Raw genomic sequence first — 14,547 nt, 5'->3', positions numbered from 1 at the left:
GTCCCGTGTGCACGTTGAGGTCTTTGCGTCAACGCCTGCGCACTTCTGGATGCCCTCGAGCCGCGGCCACCATGTTTAGTGTGCCGTGGCTTCAAAAAAGTTTGCAATACACTGCTTTGGATTGTGGGGGTTCCATAAGTTTCTTTATCGCCATTGTTTAATATTTTTCTTAGTCCATTGGCCACATTAATTCAAGATCATAATATTAAGGATTTTATTTATGATGATATTTTACTTATGTTTCTAGTATCTCCTTTAAATTATTGATTTATCAAGTCTTCAAAAGTGTAATTTCAATTGCAAAGTGGCTTTCCACTAATGGTTTTGGTGCTTAATCCAGTCAAAACCACAGTTTGTTGGATTTCAGGAATGCTTTCACCACCTACCCAGAAAATTAGTTTGTTTTGAATTGATCTTATTCCAGTAACTTCATTTTGGTGTCATATTTGATTCCTCTTTTGGTGTCATATTTGATTCCTCTTTATCTTAAAAAAGGGTTTTACAGGTTGAGACACATTTGTTCTGCGAGTCCTTATTTGGACTCAAAGGCATTGCCTACTTTTACATGCTTTTGTTATTTCTAGGATTGATTATTGTAATTCAGTATATTGTGGTATTTCTTTGATTAGTCTACGTCACCTTCAAACATTGCAGAATTCTGCAGCTAGATTTCTCTGTAAAGCCAAATTATATGACCATATTTCTCCATTGTTTATTCAACTTCATTGGTTTCCAGTGCAATATAGATGCTATTTTTAAGATTTTATGCTTGACCTTTTAAGCGTTACATGTTTGGCAGCCTCCATATTTACTGTACCATACACTCCATCATGAACCTTACACTCTTTGGATTCCAATCAGTTGGTTCTTCCATCAACTAGACTAGCTTATTACGAATTTACATGCAAATCTGCTCATTTCTTTTCTTTCGCCATTCTTTGGAATAGTCTTCCATCTTATATAAGCACTGAACTTTCTTTCCCTAAATTTAAGTCTCTTGCGAAAACTTTTATTATTTTCAAAAAGCATTTGGTGTTTCTTTAATTTTTTTTTATTTTAGTGAGGCAGATATTTTATTCTAGTCACTGCACTACAGCAACACCTATTGGTCAAATAGGGCTCACACCTGCAGGGTTTTCCCTAAGTCAAGGGGTTCAGGAATGTCAGGGGGTATGATATACAGTGGTACCTTGGATTACGAGCATAATCTGTTCCAGGAGCATGCTCGTAATCCAAAATGCTCGTTTATCAAAGCGAGTTTCCCCATAGGAAATAATGGAAACTCGCTTTTATATGTTCCCCCCCCCCGCGATCTGGCACCCCCCCGTCACGACCTGAGGTCCCCCCCAACCCACCCGAACCCTCTTCTTACTTTAGTGTAGCCTCCGCACCGGCACCAGCATGTCCTGTGCATTGGTGCCGGTGCCCAAAGATCTGCCTCCTGTGCTGGGCCTTGAGCATGTGCGCATGCTCAAGGCCTGAGAGTTCACGTTCTCTCGAGAATGTGAACTCTCAGGCCTTAAGCATGCACACATGCTCAAGGCCCAGCACAGGAGGCAGATCTTCGGGCACCGGCACCAATGCACAGGACATGCTGGTGCCGGTGCGGAGGCTACACTAAAGTAAGAAGAGGGTTCGGGTGGGTTGGGAGGACCTCAGGTGGCGGGGGGGGGGGGGGTGCCCGATGGCGGCGGCGGAGGGGGGGGGGAGCGGATCGCGGGGGGGGGGGGGGAGGAGGGCGCTCGCAAATCGAGGCGCGCTCGGTTTCAGAGGTGCCGATTTTGCAAATGTTTTGCTCGTCTTGCAAAACACTCGCAAACCGGTGCACTCATAAACCGAGGTACCACTGTAATTGTTTTTTCCTGTCATAACTAGTGGTGAAGTGTTCAGACTCATGGTTATTTGCTGAATTTGTTAAAATTTCATTTTGCATGGACTCACTTACAGTACAGAAAATATAACAGAAAGCTGAGAATGTTACTCCCTTTGGAAAGCATACAAAAAAAGCCTGACTCAAGGTCAGTGGCTAAAGAACATTCCAAGCTGCAAAGAATAAGCCGACATGATATGCAAATACACTACAGCAACCTAAAGGGCTTATTTTGAGAAAATGACTTAGGAGGGAAGAGCAAGATTTAGCATAAGTGATTTTATAAATGTATTTTCACAACACTTTTAACGCTATTACATTTGCAAGTTTTTTTGTTATGAACTACCCGATTTTAAATACTAATGCACTAAGATATTACACTTTGCTTAGAGTAGTTAAACTTGGGTCTTCATGAATCACTCAAAACAACCACCATTCCCAAGTCAATATTACAAAACTTAGATTTTTCCAAGATATTACACAACAGCCCTGTAACAAACTTGAAGTGTTCCATGACTACTGTATTATTTATAACAATCATAATAAATCAACTTGTTTTAAAATTGTTGTTTCTAAGTTTGCAGGAAACACATTACTTTTATGCAATATATGTTCAGTTTACTAATGCATCTTAACATCTGGAAGTACAGTATAATGTAAACTTTTCTTGTCCCATATTCAATAGAGTACAGTAATTCTGGAATCAGACTGCTCTGAAGTCACAGTGACAAGATTACTGCTTTATATCTGCCTATTCCTCCTGAAACTGAATGTGGGCTTAAGAATTTGAACTAAAACCTGACTTTGATTTTTGTTTAATTCCCCCGCTTGAAATGCTGAACATATTCTTCTAAGAACTATGTAGAAAGAGCCATATCTAATGTGTGTAGCATTTACAGTGCACCATGGTTTAGGGAGTTACCCACACCAGTTAATGATTTTCTTATATGGATATTCTACTAGAAGGTGGAGGCCTGATCTTACAGCTATCCTTAGTTAACCCTACCTAATAACCTACCTGGTTCATCCTATTTATGCCTTTGATGCCCAGAATTCTTGTTTAGGCTATATGTTATCACTAGATTTTAGATAGGGAGTCTCTCGAGTGGCAGTATAACAATGCATACCTCTGGTACATGAGGGCTGCATCAGGGTTTAATCTATTTAAAACATCTATTTTGAGAGTATTTTTCTGTATTTACTTCAAGAAGCATATTGGAGAAAAATGTAACCTTATCCTTTGCTGACATCTGCCATAGCTGGCATTTGATTTGTTCAGCGTGCACACTATGCACTGTACACAACTAGTCTTTTCAGGCTACATTTTCTTCTGTGTCCAAGAGAAAACTGAGCCCTGCCCTTCCCTCTCCTTCTGCACACTTTGGGTTCTTGCTCCTACAGCCTTCTCTCAGCCTCATTCAGATTTGTCCACTGGCCATGAAATGCACTTGAGTGGATTTTCAAAACCATGGTAACACAATAGATGAGACCCAACTTCCCACGGCAGAATCCTGCAAATAATTTACAGAGTCCACAACAGAAAGCAAGTGTTTAATGAGAGGGTAAACCAAGTACACAATTGCAAATTAAACTGGAATATGTTTAGACAGATATACAAAAAAAGATTTATATATTTAAGTAATAAATAAAAACTTAACCCATCGAGGCAAGCCCAAGAAATCAGCTGTACAATTTTGGTCTGGACTGTGCATAATTCATTAAAAGGTCCAATTTAAGATGCTGCTATGCAAAAGACTGGCAAGTCAAAGGACTGATAAAACGACAAACCACTCCTTAGCCTGCTCCAGATACAAAATATCTGGGTTCATTTGGGGACCAACACATGCAAAACATCCTACATCAGTCATAGCATGATGTTCAGAGGTACCAATTTGGACTGGACTTAGGCCTGTGTAGTCTGCACTGTGAATCTGGAGTGATTGCTGATGTTGTCTGGACAGGATGAAGCTCTATTCTAAGTCCTTTATTCTTTGACAGATCTCATTTGTGAACTCGGAACACTTGGAATTACCGCCCAAATCCTTTGTCATTGTCTGTGAAAGAAAAAAAAAAAAAAAAAAGTTAAGTTAATTTGCATAAAAATATTTTCAATTTGAAACATTCAGACTCTAAACATTTTACCTCTATACTTGAAGCAATTTATCAGCATTAACGTTTGATTCAAATGCTACTACATTTTTACAAATCTTTATCTAAAATTAGAAACACAGGGGCAAATTCTATAAACAGCATCCTGATTGTAGGTGGCGGTAGGCGTCCTATCGCTGTCTAACCAGCAAATCGGGACAAAATCCCGAGCAGGCTGCCTACATTATAAGAGTCTTCGTGAGCCTAGGGAGGCATGCAGGGCTTAAGCTTGCCCAAGGCTAGGCATGGTTTTACCCAGAAATGGTCTTAGGTGAGCTTAGGCAGCCCTAAGCCTCTCATTAGGGCTGCGATGGGCACCTGAAATGTAGGCCAGCAATCAGTTCAGTGGCAACCCAATTCTTTAACCAGTGCCTGCGACATGGACGCCGGTTAGAGAATCATGATATTAGGCATCCATCTGACAGATGCGATTCTATACAGGACACCCGTGTGTGATTCTCAAAAGCTGCTTAGGTGGCTTCAGAGACCGGGCATCCTATACAGAATTCGGCCCACAAAGGCTAAGTAGAAAAAGCTAAAATATTCAACCCCTCCAAACTACCTCCCAAGCCTCCAGGTTTAAAAAAGTCTTTATTACAGAAGTCATCCTGAAAAAGTGAAACCTTTGGCTTGCAATCTCTCATATCATTCCTGCTCCATTTTCTAATTAAAATGATTTGTCTCTGCTTATTATTAACCAGCTTAACTGTTAGTTCCCCAATGATGTAGGTGGTAAGCAAACAGTTTACAGGGATAACATTTTGATCACCACAATCCACTGCCACGAGGCAGCAAAAGGGAATTTCAGCTAGAAAACTGAGCAGCACACACAAAGGCCCAGATTCACTAAGGCCACGGATCAAATCCAATCCGTGAGTGATCTGATCCGATCCATAGAGGCTGATACACAAATTTCCCTCATGCAAATGAGGGTGATCGGAATCACGCCCCCCCCAACCGACTGCTTGGATTGCTCTATAGCAATCTTGACGTGTGCGCAGACCATCTGCATTTCCACCAGGTAGGGATAATAGAATTTTTTTTTTACATTGGGCTGAAGAGGGATTTACTTTACTTGAGGATTTTTTTTGGATCCAGAACATGGGTTTTCATCATCTGCTCTGTTACAGCAACGTGTTACCCCGAGGAGAGGAGTTGAATTTGCTTATTTGCAACTTCAAAATATTGGTTCCCTATATCCGGCTAATTTGAGTTTGGCCCTAGGAAAGCAACTGTCTGGGTTTTTTCCAGGCCTTCCAGGGAGAGATTATCATGATTTCAGAAGCTTGTAGACTGTTGTGTGAGTTGCTGACTCCCAGGGATTATGGGGTCTTGCAGGGTCGTTGGAGAGGGTCTGGCATCTTGGTCTATTGGGAATAGTCTAAAAGGGGCTCCTTTAATTTCGAGGGCCCTTTTCAGGAATGTCATTTTACGGTAATTCATAGAGCCTATTTCACTCAGTCCCAGCTATTTCGGATGGGGCACCTTGACACTGCATTTTATGGGAAATGTTCAAGGGGTTATAATGATTTTTCTCATGCTTTGATTGCTAAATTTTGGGGCAAGGTGGCAAAATATTTGACTTCATCAGCCTTTGGGAGGTACAGCCTCAGCTATTTCTCTTGGCCAGAGCTCAATATTTGCTACAATTTAGCAATGGCAAGAAGCTATTTATTCGTAAGGCTTTTTTAGTGGGCAGATGTTGCATAATGCAGCACTGGGTTTCCCCTACTCCCACATCTTAAAATGGAGAATGTGCCCTGATACTCCGAGGGCTGTTACACAGGGAGCAAACAGCCTGTGATTAAACCTCTGACAAGGTCTAGAGGTAAGTACACTCCCAAGGGGATGAACCCCAAGTTCCAAAGGCAGCACATTCCAGGTTGTCTCCACAAGTCCACCCAAAGCTTGCCCTGTGGAGCAGCAGTCCGGTTCTGTGGAACCGTGTCCTTTCCCAAGCAGAGAAGCCCTCTAAAGGGGTCTCAAGGCACCAAAGCCACCAAAAAAATGATGAATTTTAGTGAAAAAAATAAAAAGATAGCAGATCAGTTTGCTTGCAGAAATTAAAAATGAGGGGGCTCTGTGTTCCTCTGCTAAGTGGGAGGAGCAAGACCCGGATCATGGGTAGGGGGTGAAACACTTTTAGTATGGATCCCAGAAGGGATGTAACAGAAACAGGAGCTACTCTTTTAAAACTAAAAATTTACTTATGAATAGTATACAAAAACAAACACTGAACCCACTTCACTTCCACAAGTTATTTAGCAATGCTAAAAGATTTGTAAGAACACTTCCCACCCCTATTCATTCTTCCTAATTTAATTCTATCTACACTGTTAAGCATGCCTAAATGAAAACATGACTAAGAACATTCCTATTCTAAAATGTCTACTTTGTGCATATCTGTATCATTATGAGGAGTTAAGAGTTGTTTTTCTTGCTCCTGCAGTAAAGCTGGGACTTAATCCACTGTTTCTTCTCCCCTTTACCCTGTTATCACTTTGGTAACTTCTGCAGCAAAGCACAGTATAGAATCAACTATTGTGCCCTATCCCTCAGCCTATAATCTGAACTCTTAAGGCTACCAGAACACAATACCCCATGGAAATGTTTTTATGGCATTCTGCTCATACTTTTCCAGCTTTGATTGTGTCAAAGCAGGCAGTCTGAATCTTCTTGGCATACTCGTGTAGTTTCAGGTGATTGAGCATCATTACTGCACTCAGAAGAAGGGCAGTAGGGTTTGCCAAGTCCTTCCCAGCAATGTCAGGTGCTGTTCCATGAACCTACAGATGGAATAGTAAAGAAAAGCAAGACTGTGGATTTGAATTAACAATACAGTAGACAGTACTTTAGATAGGTTAACATAGAAGGGTTACCATCTGCTTATTTTCTTTTGAGTCTCTTCAGACCAGTTCAGATGCTTGGGCTTGTGCTGTCCTGTTACCAGATAGAGATTGAAAACTACCGAGCTGTGCTATCACACAACAACCCTGAGCAACTCTCTGACTGGTCCATATTTATCAAAACAACAAATCAATTTAAAAAAATGCTCCAAGAAATAATGGACTGATCAGAGAACCACTAATGACTAAAGATCCAACAGGACTAATGGACTAGCCAAAATCAAAATCTTTATGCTTCGGGAGATAGCATCAGTTTCTTTTTTAAGAACTATGTGTGGGTTCTGGACTGGTCTGGAGGGACACAAAGCAAGAAAATTAGTAAGTAAGAATTAATTTATCCTTATCATCCCATTAGACCAGTCCAGAAGCTTGTTATATACCAAAGCAATACATACTGAAGTTGGGTCCCTGAAATCCCTGCTGCTAATACTTTAGCCCCCAAGGGCTGCAACACTTTGAGCTTGAACATTCAATCTATACTGAGAGACAAAACAATGCATAGAGTTTCAGAATTCTGTTTTGAAAATTTCATGAGGAAGTACTATGGTGTGCTCTGCTCAAGAGGCAGATTGACCCCTTCTAGAATGAGCTTTCAAAACTTCTGGAACTGGATGACTACAGCGAATGAGCAAAAGCAATTTCTTTAACCCACTGTTAATAATCTTTTGTAAACCATGCTGAACTTATGGTTACACGGTTAATAAGTACTTTATGGACTTCACCAAAAAGAAAAAAGTGTTTATCCGATTGCCTTATTACCTCTGTACTCTTCAGGTACTTCAACATGCATTCCATATTCTCTTTGTGCAAGGCACCTGCACAACCCTCATTTTTAAAGATCCTGAAAAATAGGTAGTGAGAGGCAGATTTAAATAGAAAGACACCACCACATTGGGAAAGAAGGAATGACTGTGCTTTGACCAGTTCTATCTTTTCCTTGCTAATGACCCAAAAATGTTCTCTACAGGAAAGCTCCCCCTAAACCCCGTGGAGAAAATAAGTATCATATCCAAATGCAAAGCCAAGCTCTTTCCCTTCACAAGGCTTCTAAAACAGGACAAAGCAGCCAGTTGAGGTGAACACCAGACTTCTGTCCAAACCATCTTGCAAGAAATCTAAAATATCTGGACCAGAAGAATGCAAAGGAAAAAGCACACACTTGACAACGATTCTCAGAAATACTCAAAACCTTTATATGCTAGAAATGGCTATGTTAGACCTTTTTCTAAAATGCATCACCTCTCTCAAATAATCTAACTTTGCCCACCCAAGAGTCAGGCTATATGACAAAACAGGTTTGTCTAGCAAGCTCACTGGGCCTTGAACCAAACAGATGCTCCCTGCTCTCCAGAGATAGAGAATCCTCTACTTTCAGATGTATCAAGTTCTCATACAAGTTTTCTTGGAAAAACCACAGCAATGAATACTAGACCTCAAAGTTACAAGGAGCAGCCAAAGCAGAAATAAATACAGAAGACTCAGCCACCTGAATTAATAAATCATTCCCTTTTGACTTCCATTCTTTTCTCTGACTGAAAGGCTGAACCTTCGTATTCTGGCCCATTGTCATTAGATCCATGATTGGATAACCCAACAGTGTACCACTTCCAAGAAAGAATCCTCCACTAAACTTCATTTTTCTGGATCCACAGAATTCCTACTGAGGTAATCTGCCTGAATATTTTGGATCCTGGCCACATGTGCCACCAAGATGTCTGCCAGATTCTCCTCTGAATAATCCATAAACATCTGCCATCTCCCAGAAGTCATTTTGATCTGGAGCCAGATGAACACAAGAATGGGAACACTCCTGCACCCATTACTCACCAATGACGAGGTAGGCCTAGGAGGTGGCTACAGGTGGGTCCAGGAGGGGGCTCTTTTTGGCTGGGTTGTGGAGAATGATCAGTTTAATTTTCTTGGCAATGAGAAAAAAAGGAAACCGCAACTTCATCCTTACATTGTTGCTATTTTTCTGCCTTCACAGTAGTTGATCTTCTCGCTCCAGTGCTGCCATAGTGAAACACACACCAGTGACCTCGCATTGAGGCTAGTTTTGATACAGAAAACCAACAGAGTAAAAACCAGAAGCCTTTCTAAAACAGCCTTTTTCAGGTAAACTACAGTGGGTAAAGACTAAAGAAGCACTGAGGTAGGCAACTGTTCTTCATACTGCAGCAATTAAATTCAAGCATTGATGCTCACCCTTCAAAGGAACAAGAAAAAAAAATCTAACCCCTTAAAGAATTAGTCAGGGAAGGAGAGTGAGCCCCAGAAACTCTCCTAAGCTGCTGCCACCCTATTTTTTGGGTGACCAAGAACATGGAAATAAAAGTCATACCACCAGAGAGGTTGCACTGAAGTCTACCACCTACTGACAAGAAAGCAAAAATTCAAGTTTCTGGACTGGTCTAGAGGGAAGGCATACCTGCTTTATTTTCACTTCATTCATTCAAATATATTGGTGTGGGATAGGGAACCTTATGCTGAATATTTCAACAAGCAGGAGTATTATTGAAAGTAGATAAGAGTCTTAATTTACACACTTCATGATCACACACCAAACCCAGAAAAATAATTCAAATTTGGTTTTGGATTCAGCGCCAAAACCTACCTAAACTCTGGATTCATGTTCTGGCTGAAAATGCTTGTGTATTTTTGGCAGAAACCCAAAACTGTAGCCCTGTCCCACACTGCCACTGTAAGTCAGCCTCTCCCCTAGTTACTCATTACTCTTCTCCACCCCCCTCCCCCTTGTAAAGGCCTTGGTGGTCTAGCGGTGTCTTCATGGGAGAAGCATCCCCAATTGATCCTTTTCCTCCCAGGTGTGATGAAAAATGGTGGCCATGACTTCCTGCAGCAGCTTCATGAGACTTCTGTGGGTTGTCACAGCTGCCATTTTGGAATTGGGAATGGTCTGAAGACATCGCTAGACCACCAGGACCTTTACAAGGTAGGCCTGGTGTGGGCTGTCAAGGGGGCTGGGTGGAAGCTGTTGCTGCTGCGGTGGGGGCCAGACTAATTTCATCTCCAGCCAAAACTAAGCTACAGATTTCTGCTTCAGATTCAGTTTCAGTCTGCATCTAATATACATATTCTGTTAACTGAACTCGATTTTCACACAAAACTACTTTGTAAGGTGGTTTCACATTAGCTAAATCAAGTTCATTCATTTTATATTGAAAATGCTTCCAGTACATAACTTGAGGCAACTGTCTCCCTGCTTCTAAGACTCATATTTAAAGAAAAATAGGATGATAGGTATTCTGGGGCTCTTCACGTCCCTCTCGAAAGAGAAAAGAGAGGTCCCAAACACTAAGAAATGAAAACACACAAATGCATCTCACTGGAATTTGGAAGACATATAGACAACAACCAATCACATTTCAAAGCATAGGTTGCAGAATGGGGTGGGCCAGTGGGGATTATCACTATTTTGCCCAACATGGTATCAGCAACTAGATAGCATGGGAACAGAGCCATGTTATTTGGCTTCTCCAACTACAAAGGTGTTCTGTTGCTCTTGTTCAGTCTTCCAATTAAGTGCACAAAAGGATTAAGTGTCATAACCACAGTTTTCTTCTAGATTCTAAAAATGGGCCTTTTATAAAATTTTAGCTGTTAAACACAAGAAAAGTTAATCAAAAGGCAAAAATCACAATCTAAACTACACAGAAAATGATCTATCTAGCAGATAGATGCAAGCAATATTCAAGAACTACAAAATATCAATAAAGAAATTAAAAAAAAAAAAAAAAAGAACTACAAAAAGACAGCTTACAGATTCAAAGATTGCAACTCCATGTGCTCCAATGTTCCCACTTGGTGTTACTCCTAGTCCTCCAATCAAACCAGCACACAAATCGCTGCAAGAAAAATAAGCATGATGAGGCAGCAATATCAACATAGCAAGCTACAGCAAGAGACCACAGCCAATTCAAGGCAGGACACACTCCATGGCGAGACGTCTAGCTACAGTCATGCATTTCAGGTCATCAGTAAAATCTGCACTTAATGAATGTGACATTAAAGAACACAAACATGAGTGAGCATTCCTGTACACAACAGCACAAATGCCAATATAAAGACATGGTTATATATATATAAATTCTAATGTTCTCCATAAGCAGTCATATATACAATACAGAAATTGACTGCTTATGGGGAACATTAGAATTTTACTGATATTTGACAAGTCACTTCTTCATATACCTTTAACATACCAAACAACATCTTATGTAATGATGATAAACAAAACAAGGGATAGTCATTAAGGGCCTCGTTTACTAAGGTGTGCCAATTGATTTAGTGCACACTAAATGCTAAGAAGCCTATTTTATTCCTATGGACTTCTTAGCATTTAGCATGCACTAAATTCATTAGCACACCTGATAAAAGGAGCTCTAAATAAGGTGAATTTTCACTGCTTGGATAGTATACTTATAACATGCCTTATTTATTGACACACAAATCTGTAATATAGAACTTAAGTTTCCTTGTCTCCCACCCCTGAGGTCTATTTCAGCTCTATTGAAATGATTTACTAAGGATGTTTTCCTATTGTCCCTCTAAGTGAAAAAAAAAAAGGTTACCAATTAGGCCCTCAATGTGCCAACGTTCACCTATCCAAGTTCCCTTTCTCAATTCACCTACCCTGTTTTCACCTAGTCTCTCTCAAATCTTTTTGCCCCTATTATTTTCCCATCTCTTAACTATCCATCCAGCCAGACATACATCCTTCCTAGCAACCCAGCACCCCACCCAAGCTAGAAAAGCCCAAATCACCCTATAACTAATTTGTGCTAGCCTCCTACCCCTTCAATGTATTGGCTACCACCACTGAGAACACTTAGCCGATAATTTATCACCTTTAGTTCTACCAGACCAGTTCTACCAGACCTGTCCAGGATATGAGTTGTGGTAGTCAACCAGCAAATAAGAGACAGAATGAAGACTTGTGTGATCTGCCCTATTTAGGTACCATGCAGCTACAGATCTTCAGTATTTCTCTGTCTCAAGCAGATGGTGATGGTTAGCTGTGCAGTTTCTGGACTTGTGTTTAGAATGATCTCTTGGGCCAGTTGGAGAACTTGTATCCAATGACAAGGGGGAGTGCCCCTGAAAATTTAGTTGGGAAAGCTCTCTTAAAAACATTAAAAGAAAGAAAAGAAACACCTTTTCCATTTGAAGCTAGAATATAGCCTAAAAGTCTGGGCTACCTCCCCTCACCTTTCTGGCAGAAGGAGGAGTATTTGTAAGTAGCTCGGACAGTTAATTCTTTAACAGAACTGCAAGAGCGAGAGAATTCTGCTTGGTTTATCCCAGCTGCAAAAAACCTCTATTCTTTCATTGGTTCCATGCTCTATTTCTGCCAACTTCTGTCCCCAGGCTCAATTTTTGTCACACCTGGGAAATGAGAGATGAGCTGTAGGTTTTGTTTTTTTATAGAGGTGCTTGTTAAATTTACCAAGCACTATACTTACTCTGAGGGACCAGTGGGATGCATCAGATTGTTAAAAATATAAAATTTGGGCAAGAGGGGCAAAGAACACCTTATCTTTAATCAGCATTGTATGACTCAGAGTTTGAGCACTGAGAGTGTGTGCAAATTCTTACACTGGTCTCACGGTTTCAAGTCTTATGAGACAAGTGGCAGGTGGGTCAGGCACCACATGGCTCAAACTGACTGCCAGATAATGCTGGCCAAAAGAAACAGATTTTTATCGGTGGGTAAGAAAATTGAGTGCGAGTGTGAAGAGTCTAGTCACCATGGCAACCTGGGTTTATCACACTCTGCTGTAATATTGTGTATGTGGTGGTGTTCTGGTTCATGACATATTTTGTTGTAAGTGAAAACAAATGCAGATCACAGTAATTACACAAATGTTCTTTAGACTGTTGTATATTTGGACATGTAATTTGAGTGAAGTTAAATAAGATAAGATAAGATAAGATAAGAAGCGCCATCTCCGGATCAGACCTTCGGTCCATCAAGTCCGGCGATCCGCACACGCGGAGGCCCTGCCAGGTATACACCTGGCTTACCCTATAGCCAACCATATCTCTATATGCCTCTCTCAAGGAGATATGCATCTAGTTTGCTTTTGAAGCCTAGGACTGTCGATTCTGCAATAATCTCCCCTGGGAGAGTATTCCAGATGTCAACCACTCTCTGAGTGAAGCAGAACTTCCTGATATTAGTCCTGAACTTGCCCCCCCTTAGCTTCATTTCATGTCCTCTTGTCCGCGTCAAATTGGACAATGTAAATAATCTTCTCTGCTCTATTTTGTCGATTCCTTTCAGTATTTTGAAGGTCTCGATCATATCCCCACGCAGTCTCCTTTTCTCAAGGGAGAACAATCCTAGTGTTATAAGTCTGTCCTCGTATTCCAGTTTCTCCATACCCTTCACCAGTTTTGTTGCTCGTCTCTGCACCCTCTCCAGCAGTTTTATATCCTTCTTTAGGTAGGGAGACCAATGTTGGACGCAGTATTCCAAGTGGGGTCTGACCATTGCCCTATAAATGCCACCCTTCATTGTCTCAGGCACAAACTTAGAAGCCTATTTAGTAAAACACAACAAAATAATTTTAAAGGGAAGTAACCATGTTAGTCTGGTGTAACTAAAATTGACAAGAGGCGGATGTCACCTTATAAGCTAATCATTACGGCGCTGTACTATATTTCACTTCTCGACAAACTGAAGCCACTGATTTCCAAATGTTGAGGCAAGCTTCAGAAAGGAATCTTGTTTCTTCAAGACAAAGGAGAAATTAGGTTCTTACCTGCTAATTTACTTTCTTTTAGCTTCTCCAGACCAGTAGAGGTTAACTTTACGAATGGGTATATATCTAATCATGACCAGCAGGTGGAGACTGAAAACAAAACTTTGGGACAGTATATACTATCCTCCCTTCTCTATTTCCCTCAGTCTGCCGAATAGCCAAGCAGAACCAAGAACTGGAAAACAGGAAGAAAACAATACTCCGAACAGGAGTAACAAATAACATACCCAAATGCTGTTGGAAAATGCAGAGGAGAAATACCCGAAGGAAAATGTCCCCACAGCTCGCCAGCTAAGCCAGCCGAGCCACAGCCGCTGTTCTTTAATTCTCCCCGGCCCTAGAAAAATACTAGAACCCGCAGCAAAAAACAAAAACTGCCCGCGAAAACAGCCCCAACAACAACAACAACAACAGACAGGGTGGGGACCTCTACTGGTCTGGAGAAGCTAAAAGAAAGTAAATTAGCAGGTAAGAACCTAATTTCTCCTTCTTTAGCACTCTCCAGACCAGTAGAGGTTAACTTTACGAATGGGACGTACCAAAGCAGTCCCTCTCACGGGCGGGACCCCCGAAGGGCCGATACCAGAACACGCTCACCGAACACCGCGTCCCGACGCGCCTGAACATCTACCCGATAATGTCTAACAAATGAATGCAAGGAGGACCAAACCGCAGCCTTACAAATATCCACCGGAGGCACGAGCGACGACTCAGCCCAAGAAGCCGCCTGACCCCGAGTGGAATGAGCCTTGAGAAACTCCGGAACAGGCTGCTGTTTCAGAAGATAAGCGGAAGCAATCGTCTCCTTGATCCAGCGCGCAATAGTAGCCTTAGAAGC

The 14,547-nt window shown here is 41.3% G+C and overlaps 1 protein-coding gene across 1 annotated transcript in view; it reads right to left on the bottom strand.

Annotated features, from left to right (window-relative positions):
• Positions 1–3,402: 3,402 nt before the first annotated feature.
• IDH3A (isocitrate dehydrogenase (NAD(+)) 3 catalytic subunit alpha) overlaps positions 3,403–14,547 on the bottom strand; it is a 59,485-nt gene continuing 48,340 nt past the window's right edge. The window contains exons 9-11 of the mRNA XM_033920350.1: positions 10,706–10,790; positions 6,652–6,804; positions 3,403–3,924 (exon numbers count right to left, since the gene is read on the bottom strand). Coding sequence (XP_033776241.1) covers positions 3,841–3,924; positions 6,652–6,804; positions 10,706–10,790 — 322 coding nt within the window. The 3' untranslated portion in view covers positions 3,403–3,840. The remainder of the gene's footprint in view (positions 3,925–6,651; positions 6,805–10,705; positions 10,791–14,547) is intronic.

The sequence above is a fragment of the Geotrypetes seraphini genome, chromosome 14 (genome assembly GCF_902459505.1).
Source record: "Geotrypetes seraphini chromosome 14, aGeoSer1.1, whole genome shotgun sequence".
NCBI classification, from domain to species: Eukaryota; Metazoa; Chordata; class Amphibia; order Gymnophiona; family Dermophiidae; genus Geotrypetes; species Geotrypetes seraphini.
Note: the sequence above shows the minus strand (reverse complement) of the source record. Positions and strands in the feature narration are given on the sequence as shown.